The sequence below is a fragment of the Typopeltis vanoorti genome, chromosome 21 (assembly GCF_054136105.1).
Source record: "Typopeltis vanoorti isolate ZY-2024b chromosome 21, IOZ_Tvanoo_1.0, whole genome shotgun sequence".
NCBI classification, from domain to species: Eukaryota; Metazoa; Arthropoda; class Arachnida; order Uropygi; family Thelyphonidae; genus Typopeltis; species Typopeltis vanoorti.
Window position 1 is genome coordinate 52,202,716 of NC_143569.1, and position 16,761 is coordinate 52,219,476.

Sequence of the window (16,761 nt, forward strand, 5' to 3'; positions counted from 1 at the left end):
ATTTAATTTGATCAGTCTGGTACGAGTTGCTTGCCATACATTCAGATTATTTAAAGCAAAAAAAAATCTTTATAGGTGTATGTTGAAAGTCACTTATTGTATGTATATGCAGTTTTATATATATACAGGGTGTTCGGGATAAATTTGACAGTTTCGTAAGGAAAAAGAAAATCTTCTTTGTATCTATTAAATTTAATGAATTGACAAAAAAACATTACAGGCAGAGTTAATTACAATACTATCAACAAGATTTACTCAAAATAACCACCATTAGCATCGATCACAGCTTCAATTCTGCTTCGGAACCTCGAACAAGCTGATGCTACAGTCTCCCTGGGAAGGGCCGCAAAAACTGTTTTAATTTTATCCATTAACTGGGCTTTTGTATTACTGGAAGTGCGATTGGTGTCTTTTTCAACTGCGCCCCATACAAAATAATCCATGGGGTTAAGGTCTGGGGAGTTTGGAGGCCAAACATTTGGACTGGTGAAGTCGTAGAAATTTTCAGACAACCATTTTTGACTTTTCCCAGAGGTGTGGCAAGGGGCCGAATCCTGCTGCCATACATACGGCCTACCATTGGCTACCCTTGTTATCCAGGGCTTGACTACAGTTAGCAACTCCACGAACAAAGCCCGAATTCCAATGCCAGGGTTCTTCAACACCTGTTCCTGCAGATTTGCGAGGAATTCTGCTGTACGAACGCAATCAGATCGTCTGCTAGGGATCTTTCTTCTTGCTACATCCTCGTAGTCACCATTGCAAGTCTCTAGTTCATGCCTGATTGTTTTTACTGTATTCAGGGAGCATTGGGCAGCAGTCGTAATATCCTTATTTTGATGGCGGGCACGAATCATCATGATACAAGTTATTCTCTTCCATGATTCAGGTGGGTTCCAGCTATCCATCCTTTCTGACATCTTGTATATGAATGAAGAAGGGTCCAAACTTTTAAATGAAGAGAAGTGTGTGTTAATACATGTAACTTACGGAAAAATATAATTAATTATAAATATGTCAAATTTATCCCGAACACCCTGTATATATATGTGTGTGTGTGTGTGGAAGATCTTCCATAGCTCAATCTGTATAGACAAAGCCCTTATGCTGGAAAGACCTGAGTTTAAATCTTGTCTGTAACTTATGCACTAGCCAATTCTATAATGCATCATCAGTCTAGGATGTAAAGAACCTTTATCGGAGCTTTTCAACTGAATGTGAGTTAGTCTCATATGAAGGTGGCAGGATTTTTTCTCTTGGCAACTCAGGTTTTTTTTTTCATCTCACAAAGCACACAAACTGGCTAGAAGAGCACTGGTTAATCCTATCTGTACTATCTGCTATGGCTGATTTATAGCCTTAGGAGATAGTGCAGAAGGATTAACCAGTTAGCCTTGTCATAAACATTATTAGGTTTCTAAGAGGCCAAGTTACTTGGCCATGACTGACTACTGGGTCTATCATGAAGGAGAACATGGTATGATATATAAATAAATTGCATGTTAAGGATCATTAAAAGGGAGAGTGGGGGGGGGGGTGACTATTTTATAAATATCAAATCTTCATTGCAAGATTTGATATTTATTAAAACATTTTTGGAATGAACATTAGCTTTAAACTTTTCAGTTCATATATTGGTCTTCTGATATGAAGATATTATCAAAGCAAAAAATAAATAAATAAAATCAACATTAATGTAATTTATACTGAATATAAATGTAATTATTACCAAATGTGTGTGTGTTCAAGGTCAGTTTTATGTTTGTGACAGGAAAACTTGAGCAGCCTGAGCAAAATCAACTCCACAGCCACAGTTTAATACTGAATAATCTGCTGATGCTAAACCAAGTCGCATACCATGAAATTTGCTACCTATATAGGATGGCTTATGATTCACTCATATTTTCCTTTTCATTCATGTCTCAACATTTTTTATTTTATTCATTTTTTTTTTTTCCATTTTTTTTTTATATACATCTTTATGCACAGACAATATCAATGTATTATTCCTCCTATTCTTTTTACAGTATTAGGATTACTAGCTTGTTCCAGCTTCACCATCTTTTTAAATGTCTTCCTTGATTTCTTTTTTGGCTTATATTTTAACATTCTCTTTACCGAAAATATTCTCAGTGCTGTCCAGAGGAGAGCAATTCAGCTCATAGACAATCTCTCCATTACAGTCTAACTTCAATCTATCTCATAGATGCAATGTTTTAGCTTTGTGTCTGTTCTACAGGTATTTCCATGACCACTGTTCACTGAACTGGACCATAATTCCTCCATTTTCTGTTGGGCCTGTTAAAACAACTGCAGACACGCTGCGCCTACTTCTCTTTCTCTTTTATTCCATCTACCCCTGTACTCTGAAATAGCCTTCCTCACAAAGTATTCAAAAAAAAAAAAAACTACAGCCTGCAGTTCTTCAAGAAAAAATGATTGATAAACTTTTTTCTTGGTCCTTAACTGTATCCTATACATGGCAGTAATGTGCTTATAGGTTCTTTGACCTATTGCACATGGAATCAGTGTGTGTGTAAAGTCTGTTCTTTACTAACTGTTTCTAAAATTGGTTTTTACTGTAGTTTGTAAAATTTCTCTTTTTTTTATCTAGTTTAGTGTAATTTGATGTTCTTAATTTTATTTCTGCTCATGTTATTTTTCGTTAGTCTATTTGTTCATTGTCCATGTTTCACTTCCATATAATATAACTGGTTTAGCTAAGATAGTGAATATTCTCAATCTTGTATTTCTTTGTACTAATTTGGTTTAAATATATCATTAAGCATGCTTAAAAATGTTGGCGAATCTATTAATTTTATGTTTTATGTCTGTTTCTTCATTGTAACTTTATATCACTAACATATTCAACACTGCCAGATTAGATAATCATTGCACATAAATTTTAATTAATCCATCATCCAGTCATTACAACTACACTAATCTACCATTTGTCAGTGTTCGAAACAATGACCCTTCAATTAACCAACGTTGCATGTCAACTGATTTCTGGTACATCACAGTGTAATTGTACTTGAGTTATTTGACCCTTCAATTATCAGAATGACAAATTGCCTTCCTGATATGGTCAGATTACTGAATATGATTTTTTGTACCAACTTTGAGTACAAGAAATCATATTCACTATTTGGGTACAGCACCTTGTAATCATACTCCAATTGTCTGATTCTTCTCAATTATCAGAATGGCAAATTGTGTTCCTGATGTGGTAAGATAAATGTAGATTACTGTATCTGATTCTGCCTTAAATTACTAAATATTAAATAAGAAATATTAAAAAAGATAAGTCTGTGTGCATTACATTACTTTATAAAAAGTTCATTTGGAATATCTGAAATTTATTTTCATTACAAAATAATTATTCTAAAGAAGGGGAAAAAAACTTAATTCACTAAGAATGTGGATAAACTTGGTGTTTGTTCAAAACACTAACAAAATTACTCAGCAAACTATTAACACAACTAACAATTATTATTATGTAACACCTCCAGGGAGTCCAAAGACTCATCAAGGGAGGGCACCCACTCCACCACTCAATTCACCAACTACAACAAACCACAACTACCATCATCAACACCGACGCCATCTACTGCCCATCATCACCACTAGTATTTTTACAGACAATCGCAAACATCCATGCCCATGGCGGGATTCGAACCTGCAGCCTTTTGGCTGGAGAGCAGATACGCTGACCACTCAGCCAACCAGGCTGGCATATAAAATAACAATATAATATAATAAAATAACAATAATAAAAAACTACTAACACCATTACTTTGCAATATTATATTTAGAAAAAACAAAACAGAATTGTGTAATATATTAAAAATCTTCAATTTTTTTAATATACAGTGCATTCTTGATAAACTGGGTTAATGGAGAGGATGTGTGTGTGTGGGGGGGGATCAATGGATAATCCAGATTTTATATTTTAGGTTTTATAAATAACATGTCTAACTATAATGGCTTGTATTGTATATTTGTGTGCATTATTTTAAGAGATATTTTCCTGAGGGGTACACTCTGAAAAGTTGTATCTAGCAAGAAATTGTCTCTAAATTTCTGCTTTAAGAAATAAACCAATCATTCCTGTAGCAACACACAGACTGAGTGCCCTTCTTGCATTTCTCACTCCTGTGTGCAAATGCTTGCATTATATGAATGGATATACAAGGATGCATCCACTTCTATGAATCAAATAATCTGCTTATATATTTTAGTATTATTTGAATCAAATACTCTGTGAATTAAAAAAACCCATAAAAACCATTAATAGAACTATAAAACCATAAAAAAGAAACATACATGGGTAATCCTAACCCAGATAATTGAGGTGCACTACAGAACATAATTTACTTTCAGTTGATCAGAATTTTTTTGAAGTTAGCAGATAAATTAATTTTTATGTGCTTATGTATGTTATTTTCCCCTGCCTGTTGATGATAAGATATTTTAATTGCAATTATTTGTTGTACATTTGTGTGTTCTATGCAGCAGTGTCTTATACTTTTCTTTCAATTTACTTTCTGGATCAAAAATTTCAGGTAAAATCTTCCAGCCGAGGACGTTCACTAGAAAGTCTTGATATGGATGATTCTGTTTCTACAGTGATGCACCCAAGCTTCCACAATGGTCCAGATTGTTGGTATGATACAATTAGTGCTTGGAGACATCATGGATATGATACTGATAGTGAACTTAGTGTCCATAATGATCATTATCTGTTATTTGAAAGCGATGGAACAGCAACACTTCACCGACCAAAGGGAATGGTCAAACCTAGACCGGTGGCTAAAATTGTAGCAAAAACACGCCAGTCTGATCCAGAAATTAATTCAGAACCAGAAGATGAGTGCAAGGGTTCTTTAAAAACTACCACACATAATGCTGACACCTGGTCATCACCTCAGCACTCTTGGACGCCCAGTGGTAGTTCATCACCAATGTATGGAACACTGAGGGGAAAACGAAATCCACCCCCACCTCCCAAAAGGACTAATTCAATCAAAAGTGATCCTTCAGTCGAACGTAGTTTAGAAGTTATGAAGGATGAGGCCTTTGCAACCTGTGTGAAAGGTCTAACTACTCATTTCAGTATAACTACAAGGGAAACTGACCTTCCTCCACCCCCTAACGTTCAGGATAGATCTGTCTCTCCAGCTCTAACTGAAGACTTTCCTCCCCCACCCTCTCCTTTACCATCAGCCCTCCATGAATTAGAAGGTGATTCTGTGTCCCCGGCAATTGGGGATCTCCCTAGTGCCAAAGACTCAGTGCAACTAGAAGAACTTCATAGCACTCCAAAGTTTCGCCAACGAAGAAAAGACTCTGCAGACTCTAACATTTCCACTTCCAGTACTGAATCGAATTCTTTACCATTTGCCAATGAAAATGTAGGCACCATTAAGCAGAGGACTACTAAAACTCATCCAGCATTAATGATGGATAGTTCCTCTTCTCCGGTACTTTCTCCTTCATCAACTTTAAGAAAGTCTAGCAAGTCTGCAAGTCCAGGTCAGTAACTAAAAGTGGAGATTATTTTATTTATTTATTTTTCCCAAACACCATTGAACACACCATCACTTAATATTTTGTGAAACATTATTTATATGTATATAGTGATATTTTCATTCAGATTGTATATAGTGGTATTTTCATGAACATTTGCAGACATAAAGCTTTAAGTGAATTATTAAAGGAGACCTTCTCTGGCAAAGGAAAATTTGCCAATCTTATAAACACATCATCACACATAGTTAAATGATAAATAAATTGGATTTAATTTCTGAATGTTTAATATTAGCATGCCCTTTTACAAAAACATTTTTCTTAAACAAAAATTTTCTCAAATTGCTAATTTGAGAAAGGCCATTGACCACTGCAAAATTATGAATGGTTGAAACCTAGCATACGATAATTATCATATTCCATAACATTCTTTACCTTCTTAATATCCATTTGCTTTTCCTATATTTCCACTTAAAGAATAAAATCCTCTCTCCATCATTGAAAATCCATGTTCAGGTATATTTAAAAGGAAATGCAGACTTATTAATATTGATTAAAAGTAATTCATTATTTAAAATATAACAAATTCATTTCATTGTTGTAGGAGTCATTTTATTCTTTGTAAATTATATTTGGATTCAGGACAGTTTTATTGCTGGGATTTATACTTTTTTGACCCTCAAATTAACTTTTGCTGGCTAATACTTCATTCAGGGAAAAAAATAAAAGTTGTGTTCATGAGATAGTAACAGGAGATCAGAATATTGTTAGCTAACAAACTAATTTGCTAGCAAATTAGCACGATTAGCATGTTTGCTGCTGAATACACAAAAAAATGTTCATTTATAGCGAATCATTTTTTCAGTAAATGCTGCTTAATTATATGTTCATGTTTATAACTTTAATATTACTAAACATTCTGGGTTTCATGGTGAAAAATTTAAGAATCCTTCCAGGTTGCATCCATTACATTTGAGTTGAAGGCATGATGCTGCTTATGTCTTTTTGTTTGTCAATATAGTTGTTTTTTTATTTTGTTTTAAAAAAAATATAGTTAGTACACTTGACTCTAGCTACAGAAAATACTGCTATAACAAACTCATTTGATATAGCAAACTACCAGAAACGCTATGCTTAAAGAAGTTCACTAAAGCAAATGAACTGTCAACTATAACATTGCTGTGGTGAGAGTTGATTGTTTAAGTTAGTAAATTATATTTTTTGAGTAAAAGTAAATAATTATTTACTTTTATGCAGGAAAAATCAATTGCATAATACCAAGTATATGACATAACATGCAAAATGTGTGATGTCATGTACATCAGTGGCATGTCAATATTTTTAAGTTGATTTTCACTCTAGTGAACTCCCAAGGACCAAATTAGTAGCTTGTTATAATGGACTTTTCAGTAGTCCATTACCAACTACACTAATGACTGAGTTATAGTGACTAGAGTTCGCTATTTCATTGTGTGTGCGCGGGGGGAGGGGGATATCAGAAATAAGAGAGAGCTGAGTTTGCTGCATTGATTGAGTCAGTGTGCATAGAATAATTGGCATAAGTGAAACTTGATTAACTTAACTGAAGTTGATATACATGCAGGAATCAAATGGAGGAATATGAAATCTTTTGGAAGGGCAGGAAAGAAAAAAGAAGAGTAGGAGACTGTTTAATGCCAGATTAAAATAACTGGAATAGCATATCTATAAAGAGAGCACTGATTGTGAAACGTTTCAACCAATTGGTTGGGCATATAAAAAAAACGATCTTGTGAGATATTTTAATTATAATAATTTAGATTAGAAGAAGGAGATAGTGTTTGGAAACAAAGATAGTTATCACTCAGATACTCTACAAATTCACTATCTTATATCTTTCAAACATGTAATGAGAATCTAAATAGTCAGTACTGTGGGATAATGAGCTTTGGGGCGGAAAGAGATTAACAGAGCATTAGAATTGGTTAGGTCACATCTGATACAAGCACTATACCAAGATTTAAGCAAATCCATAGAGTAGTTGTGATCAGGTGCATGAGAAATGTAAAGTGCAGTCTAGAAAAGGTGATGAGCCTATAAGAGAAAGTGAAATATGAGGGATTGGTCGATCAGACTGAAGAAAATTCAAGGGATGATTCTGGTAGATGGTTACGATGTCAGTAAGGTGATTATGGTAACGGATGTGGTGGAATTACTTAATTGTACTTTGTCAGTGTATATCCTACTTGGTGAACAATGATGTTCAGCACCTAGAAGGGAGGTAAATGCTAAAGAGACCAGAAATTAAAGAATTTATTTATTTTTTTATTTTTTAAATTATGTGGTTTCCACCGATGAGAGATTATTAGTAAACCTATAGTACATTTGTACCATAGGTTTACTAATAACCTCTGGGTGAGCTAAGGATTTTTTTTTTTTTTTTTTTTTCATTTTTATCAATTTGTATATATTTTTTTGTAAATTTTTATTTATTTTTACATAGTCTGGAAATCCTGCTCTAGAGACCAAACATAGAACTTTTTCAAGCCTCTTCAGGCTTCCAATAAGTAGGGCAGTGGTCTCACACCAGGCAATGAAATTCATCTCCCATCTAAAGATAGTTACAAATATCTATGCTCATGGTGGGATTTAAACCTGAAACCTGTTGTTGGAGAGTGGGTATGCTAACCACTTTGTCAACAAGGGTGGCATCTGAAGTGTTAAGTGGGCTAGATGCTGTGAGCTGTGAGAATGGATGACATATTATCATGTATTTTTGGAATATGCAAAAGAGTAGACTGTGCCAACTTTTGGTTTCCTACTGAAGTCTTTCAATGAATGATTTTTTTTTAACTTAGTACACATGAGAGAGAGTGCCTGATTACTCCTCTTTATTTGATTCTGCACACTTCACTGATTTCGTTGGCTTGTAATTATTACTCCTAAATATTTAAATTGTTTCTGTTTCAGAATTTCCAATTTTCACACTGGTAATTTCACACTTTCAAGCAACTTCAGGCCTCCAATAAGCAAGTTGGTAGTTCAACACCGGGCAGTGAAAATCATTGTCCAGTGTGCTTAGAGACATTCACAAACATGATTGTGAATGTCTCTAAGCACACTTAGATGTTTACAGTGGAATTTGAACACTCAGCCCTGTTGTTTAGAGTGGAAATGCCATCCACTTGTCCAATCAAGCCACCAAATATGTAGTGTACTGAGCGTTTCAAGTGTAATGCCTATAGGCAGTATTGACCTATCTAAAGAGAAATAGAAGTCTTATTGCAATTTCATAAGAAAAATTATAGCAGCTATTTCTTTAAATTACATTAACTGGAATCAGGGTAAATCAGTATCATTATCATTTCTTTATGGGGTTATCTTAGAATAGTGAGCTTCTGTATGTATTTGGCAGAATAACATGTCCTGGTAACAGACATCTGGGACTGAATCCTATTGAGAATGAAGTCGAAATTTTTGCTGTCTTTTTTTTTCAAAGTTTGATGCATAAACATGAAACTGTGTTCTTGATTACATTTCTGTTCAGTTGTACTCATCCATATAATCTTAGTTCACTGCAGCTTTATTTTGCCTGCTTTCAGTCATCTCTCATGAACCTTAGGTGAATGTTATTTTTATTATTATTATTCACAGCGACCTTCAGGAAATCAGAAACTCATCAAGGGAGGCCATACTATTTGTATAGCCTGTTCCTGTTCTTGTGAATGAATTCAAGAACATACCTGTTCTTGAATTCATTCACACTACTTGCACACACACAACATCCAAAGGCAATCCATTCCAATCATGCACTACTGTATGAGAGAAAATTCTAGCCCTAACCCTCTTCTCGACAGCATTTATTCTCAACTTCCATGGATGCCCTCACATCCTTTCCCCACCCTCCATAAAATGAAAAATTCTATCTACTGAAATTCTGTATAACCCTTTCAGATTTTTAAGCCTTATTCATACCCTCCCCCCCTTCTCCTGTTTGCTAGTGTCTGCAGCATACAAATTCTCAATCTGTCTTCATAATCTATATTCCACAATTCTGATATCATTTTTGACACTCTCCTTTGCACTCTTTTCACTGTATCAGAATTGCCATGGAAAGCAGGAGACCAGACCTGCATGCAGTAGTACAAGTGAGGTCTTATCCAGGCCTTATAAAGAGGCAAAATGACTTCCTTATCTTTACATCAAGGATCGTTTCAGCATTGGCATTATTTTCTGAGTTGTAGTTACAATTTTTGCTATATGACCCTTGAACTTCAACTTCCTGTCTACTAAAACTCCAAGATCCCTAGCCACATGAGTTTCTTCAAACATAATCCCACCAATATAATACGACATTGGATATCTAATGACATCAAAGTGCATGACCTTACATTTATTAACATAGAAATGACAGCCATTTTCACACACCTACAATTCCAGCCTATTCAAATCATTCTGCAGTGCTGCATATCAGCAGCACTCCTGATTACCTTGCCTATCTTTGCATCATCAGCAAATAGCTGTATGTCACATGTCAAATCCTTCCCCAAGTCATTAATGTACAGATTGAATTGAGGCACACCACTGGTTACCTTAAATCTTGTAGACTCACATCCCCCATATACCACTTTTTTTTTATCCCATGGTATTATTACACCAGATCATAGAGGTCAAGTTCATGTATTTTATACAGCACCTTTTCTGGGTTGTTATAGAGTTCACATTTGGAAATATTCATACAGTTTAGCAAATGCATTGGTGATTATCTTTTCCTCGATATTACAGATTTTGCAAGTGGGGAAGCCTTTTATGCCATTGCTACACTTGATTGGTCTTGTGTGGCCGGTCTTGAAGTGAGAGATCATGGTAGTGGTACTGCAATTAAACTTGGAGTTGATGGTAGCTCCTGGATTTTCTGCTGTGTACCAGTGGTGAGTAATGTCCTGAAGAATTGTTCTTTTCATGTTTTCTTTTTGGGTGGTTTTAAAAAGATCGAAATCTGTGGTATCACTTAATGTTGCAGCCATTTTTGCTACTTCATCTGCAGTTTCATTTCCCTTTAATCCCACATGGAATGGGATTCATTGGAAGATTATTTCGGAATCCTTATGTAGTTTATGTTTTTTTGCTATGTCTCTAAGTATTTCTTGATGGCTAGTGTAGCAGTTCTTAATAGCTTGATGGGCTGCTAAGGAATCTGTGAAAAATATAAACTCCTTCGGGTTTTGTTTGTCCAAATATTGTAGTGCTGTGTTAATGGCTATTAATTCTGCATGGTATGAGTATGAGTTGCATCCAATACTGTTAGTTGTTTTTAGTTCTATATTATGAGAGCCATAGATGAGTACGCCAATTGCCATTTGGATTTTTGGAGCCGTCTGTGTAGATCATTATTGAGCCAGGTCGATGTTCCATTATTTTTGAAAAGGCTAGTGATCTCAAGATTTCAGGGTTTTCTAGGCTTTGTTTTCTCACGTTTCCCTATTACAGAGTTGATAACTATATTTTTCCTGTCTTGATTTGGAGGAAATGCTGGGTAGTCGGCTATTTTATTTGGACAATCCAAGGGAATTTTATTTTCTATGATTTCATGCATTGTTGATTTTTTCTTTATTCTGTTTGTTGGTTTCCAGTTTTTAAAAAGTTCACTTGTTCTACGATGTGCAAGGTTGACTCTTTTTTCTACAAATTTATTAAGATTTTCTTGCCACCTAATTTTTAAAGGAACAAGGTTGGATTCGAATTCAGCTCTTTTTCCAGGAGTTGTATTCCTTAGTTCACATATGATTTTAGCTGCATTTTTCTGAATTTTTATAAGCTTGTCTAAACTGGTTTGTGATGTTTGCATCTAGATAGGCGAAGCATATTCCATTATGGGACAGATGATAGAGGTATATGTGACTTTTAAGGTTTTAGCATTGGCTCCCCACCTGAGATACTTTTCATGATATTTAGACTTCTTTTTGCTCTGACTGCAACATTCTTGATATGTTTATTGAAGCTTAGCGATGGATCCAGAGTAACTCCAAGGCATTTAGCGATGGATCCAGAGTAACTCCAAGGCATTTGGGGTTTTCATTAAATGTAATTAGTTGACTGTTTAGCTTAATCTTTGGTCTCTACTTTCTGAGGTGGTTATTAATAGTAAAAACACAGATTTCTGATTTAGTTGGGTTAATTTTGATTTACAGCTAAACTTTCAATGGCTTTGTTTAAGTGACCTTCTGCTGTTTCTAGGTTGTTGTGAGCTGAGAATAGGACCAAATCATCAGCAAACATAGCTATCTTTGTTTCTTTCTTTATATTTTTATCTAAGTCATTTAAGTAGATGGAAAAAAGAAGTGGGCTCAAAATGCTACCTTGAGGGAGTCCCTGTCTTATTTTCACTTTCTTGGAAAAGGTATTATTTATTTTAACTCGAATTGTTCTATTTTTTAGAAAGTCATAGATCCATTTAAGAACTTTCCCTTCTATTCCAATATGACAAAGTTTGGAAAAGAGTTTCTGCCTCCACACCTTGTCAAAGGCATTGCTAAAATCTATAAAAGCTGCACTGGTGGATTTGGTAGGTTTGGTCTGGAAGTTATCTTGAATTGTCTGGGTTAAGTAGAAAAGTTGATCAGTTGTTGAGTGATTTCTTCTAAAGGCAGCCTGTAAATGTGGTAGTATACTATTTTTGTTTAGATAGTAATTCAAACGTTGGAGTATCATTTTTTCCATTAATTTGCCTGGAATTGAAGTCAGTGAAATTGGTCTATAACTTCCTGGTTGGTCTTGCGGTTTGTTAGGCTTTAAGATTGGTATGATTGTGGTTGTCTCCCAGTCTTTCAGAACTTTTCCTTGTTTTAGGCTATTGTTGTATAGGCGAAGTAGCCAATCTAGGGCTAGGGAAGGAAGATGTTTGATCATAATTCCTTGTATGTTATCTGGTCCACATGATTTATTTATATCTAATCTCTCCAAGGCCATTTACAATCTCCATTCAGAGATTGTAAATGGATCCCAGAATAGTTTGTTTTGATATTTTGGGGAGTTTGCAGCATTTTTCTGCTGTCAAGCCTGTTTTGATATTTGATGGTCTTTCCTAGTATTCATCTCTAGTTTGCTTATATTTTGAAAATGAAAGGCCAAGGTATTTGCAATCTCCCTATCTTCAATTTTGATATTTCCATCTGGATTTTTTAGCGTGTTAGTCTCACTTTTTCATATCTGTCAGTCAGCTATTCTTTTATCCATGCCAATAATTTATAATCCAATCCCATATTCTCCAATTTATGCAACAGTCTTCCATGCTATATTCTGTCAAAAGCCTTAGCAAAATCCAAAGGTATCATGGTGTATCCAGTCCCTTTGTCTAACTCAGTGGTAACATTATTATAAAATTTGAGCAAGTTGCTAAAACATGATCTTCCCTTAGTAAATCCATGTTGTTTGTTGCAAAGTAGAGATTCTCTGTCAACCTATTTCTGAATGTGAGCCCTGACCAACTTTTCCAAAATCTTCACCACCACTGCTCCTGAGATACTGATTGGTCAATAGTCGGATACATTGGTCTTTGCACCTTCATTCTCTCCATTCCTGTGCAATATTCCCTGTTCTGCGACTCAAATTATAGCCTGGTCAAAGGAATAGCCAGTTCAGCTGAACATGCTTTAGGTATCTGTGCTGATATCCCATCAGTTCCTATTGAAGAATTTTTATTCATTTTGTGCAACAGCTCTAGTACTTTCTCCTCATCCACATGAGCTTCCTCATACTGTGAAGAAGTAGCAGTGAGTTCAATATTGAATATACCAGGTTGATAGCTTTTAGCAAAATGACTACTCATTAGTTGAACAATCACTTCTGCATCAGTCACCTGCATACCATCTGCATTCAGTAGAATTATTCTTTTATTGCAGAGCCAATTTCTTTTCATACTCGGGCTTTGCTTTCGGTACAACACTTGACTTTTCTGGCCTGCTGCTTATAATTATCATAATCATCCTTATGCACATGATATTTCTTCCACATCATCTTTTTCTTACAAATCTCTTGTTTAATTAGATTACATATCCATTTCATTCCTACTCTATTTATTCTTCGATCTCTAGGGACACATTCTGATATTTCATCATTTAAGTATTTTTTAAACACTTCCCATGCACTGTCGATATCTTTCTGATCCAATAACTGACAACATGGTACAGAACCCATGCTGATATCCTATCAAATCCTATTGAAGAATTCTTATTCAGTTTGTGCAACAGCTCTAGTACTTCCTCCTCATCCACATGAGCTTCCTCATACAGTGAAGAAGTAGCAGTGATATACCCCTACATATACCCCTCAGTTAATCATTATATCTTGCTTTGTAGTTAAGCATGTAACTTTTTCTGAATGGAACATTCATTCATGAACTTATCCTCTTACCACATGATCACTGTCACCAAATGGAGGCAGAATAGTTACTTCTTTAACTGAAATCTCCTCTGACACTATAATGAGATCGAACACTCTTTGACCATGCGTTCCTTCTGTCACATGCTGCTTGAGGAAGTTGTCTTGCAACAGCTTAATAAGGTCAGTTGATTCTTCTCATGAGATTTTACTGATACCCAATCAATGTTTGGATAATTAGTCTCTCATTATGATTACTCTTTTTGCATCCGTTGTCTCTTTTTGGTGATGCATTTCTTCATCGCTAGCAACTGATCCACCAAGTCTGTAATAACACTGTGCTATGTATTTATTCTTGTTAGATTAAATATATAGCACCTCAACCAGATGACTTAAAACTCACTGACACATGAAAAACTGTTACTAGTATTGCAGTCATAGGTCTCAACTCTAACTGGACTCAAGTCATCTGATATCATTAGCAGCACACCCCCTTCTTCTCCTATCCTGTCTATCCTTCCTAAAATTACTCTTTCTTTTAGGGTTACATGGTGATCAGCACTCATATTTGTAGATTTAGGGACTCAAAATCACACGTGTTGAACAGATTATTTTATTAATTACAAATAAAATAAAACTTGACGTTTCGACCTCTATATCGAGGTCATCATCGGAAGAATACAACTGTATACAGAACCAAGCTACATGCTCATGCTTTCTATACCAGTAAACTAAATCTACATAGTTAATAAATCTTTTTTCTAGCCTCTAGTGATAGAAAAGAAAAACAAAAATAAATAAATAAAGAAATAAAATTATAAAAAAAAAAATATATATATATATATATATATATATATATATTATAAATAGATAAATGCAACTACAATAAACTGTTAGAGTCCTTATGTATGTATTAATATTCTGGATAATTACAAAATGATTTCTTTCAGTTGCTATTGAATGTTCTAAACACGTCACCAGGTTGTCTTCTTGTAGTGGGAATTTTTCTAATGCTAGTTTAGGATGTTATACAGGTTGTAGATGGGTCCTCCACATTCTTGAAATGGTGAGGCCATCATTTTTGTTGAGATTTGGGTTGTGTTTGAGCATTTCACAAGACTCTTTAAATTTTCTCTCAAACCAGGTTTTGGTGTGGTGTAGGCACATTTTGGTATTTTTCCAGTCAATTCTATGGTATGTTTGGAGTGCATGGTCAGAAAGGCCTGTTTTACCGAAGTGGAGGTATTTAATGTGTCGTTTGTTTTCGTCTTGTCTGATTGGGATAGTTCGCCCTGTTTCCCCTATGTATGGTATGTTACATGTGCAGTGTATTTTGTATACCCCTGGGTGTGCCAGGTGTGGAAGAGGATCTTTAGAGGAACTGAGTAGGTGTCTTAGCTTATTTGGAATGTGTCTTGTGAAATGCTCAAACACAACCCAAATCTCAACAAAAATGATGGCCTCACCATTTGAAGAATGTGGAGGACCCATCTACAACCTGTATAACATCCTAAACTAGCATTAGAAAAATTCCCACTACAAGAAGACAACCTGGTGACCTGGTGAAGTGTTTAGAACATTCAATAGCAACTGAAAGAAATCATTTTGTAACTATCCAGAATATTAATACATAAGGACTCTAGCAGTTTATTGTAGTTGCATTTATCTATTTATAATATATATATATATATATATATATATTTTTTTTTTTTTTATTTCTTTATTTCTTTATTTTTGTTTTTCTTTTCTATCACTAGAGGTCAGGCTAGAAAAAAGATTTATTAACTACGTAGATTTAGTTTACTGGCATAGAAAGCATGAGCATGTAGCTTGGTTCTGTATACAGTTGTATTCTTCCGATGATGACCTTGATATAGAGGTCGAAACGTCAAGTTTTATTTTATTTGTAATTAATAAAATAATCTGTTCAACATGTGTGTTTTTGAGTCCCTAAATCTACAAATATGAGTGCTGATCACCGTGTAACCCTAAAAGAAAGAATCATCATAATCCATGGAGATGTGACCCTCAAGCAGTGCAACCTCTACGGTAAGCTGAAGATACGTGTTTCTTTATTAACGAATCGACTAGCCTTTTTGAAACAATGTAGAGACAGCAACATAATTCCAAACTGCATTAAACTAAAGAAGAAGTTTAAATCAGCCAAAGCGCTCCGTATTTATGCCCGGTTGGAAAAAGCCTTGTTACGAGAACAAATTCACGAGGTACGTAAAAATCTAGCATCCACCCAAACCAAAGTTCTGCAACTTAAATTTGAATTACCTGACTACATTATTCCAGAAATTTGGGAGATTCTAGATAGGATCACTGACGACTCGGCCAAGCACTCACTACTGAAAAATAAAGAAAAACTAATAATGAAATTTCAAGCCCTACAACAACAGAAAAGCACAAGATCATCAAGACGCCATTACGAAACCAACCACAAACCAACTTCATAAGGAGCAACCAATCACCCACAAACAATGTTAGGAGCCACCAACCACCATTAGATCAATGCTCAGTTATCAACCTATCAAACCACATTCTCACCGAAGGTGAACTCTCGCTGCTAAAGAAAGGTTTGAACTACGCCATTGCTCCGAGGTCAGTAAACAAGCTTGATATCGTGTATCATATCGAGAGAGGTTTATGATCCCTCCTCACCATTCTGGCTGATAAAATACGAATGGAAACATCGTGTATACTAAATTCTAACAAAAAACTAAACACCAACATAAACAAAACCGAAAATCTAGCCCTTAAATCCTTAAAAAAATAACCAGGATATTATAATAACGAAAGCCGATAAAGGCAATTCCACTGTCCTGTTAGACCGTACGACATACATTGAAAAAATGAACCAGTTAATAT

The 16,761-nt window shown here is 35.0% G+C and overlaps 1 protein-coding gene across 2 annotated transcripts in view; it reads left to right on the plus strand.

Moving 5' to 3' along the window:
* LOC150094852 (caskin-2-like) overlaps nucleotides 1-16,761 on the plus strand; it is a 378,559-nt gene that overhangs the window by 308,300 nt on the left and 53,498 nt on the right. For both annotated transcript variants that reach the window (XM_090411520.1, XM_090411521.1), the window contains one exon: nucleotides 4,566-5,535. In XM_090411520.1, the coding sequence (XP_090267646.1) occupies nucleotides 4,566-5,535 (970 nt within the window). The remainder of the gene's footprint in view (nucleotides 1-4,565; nucleotides 5,536-16,761) is intronic.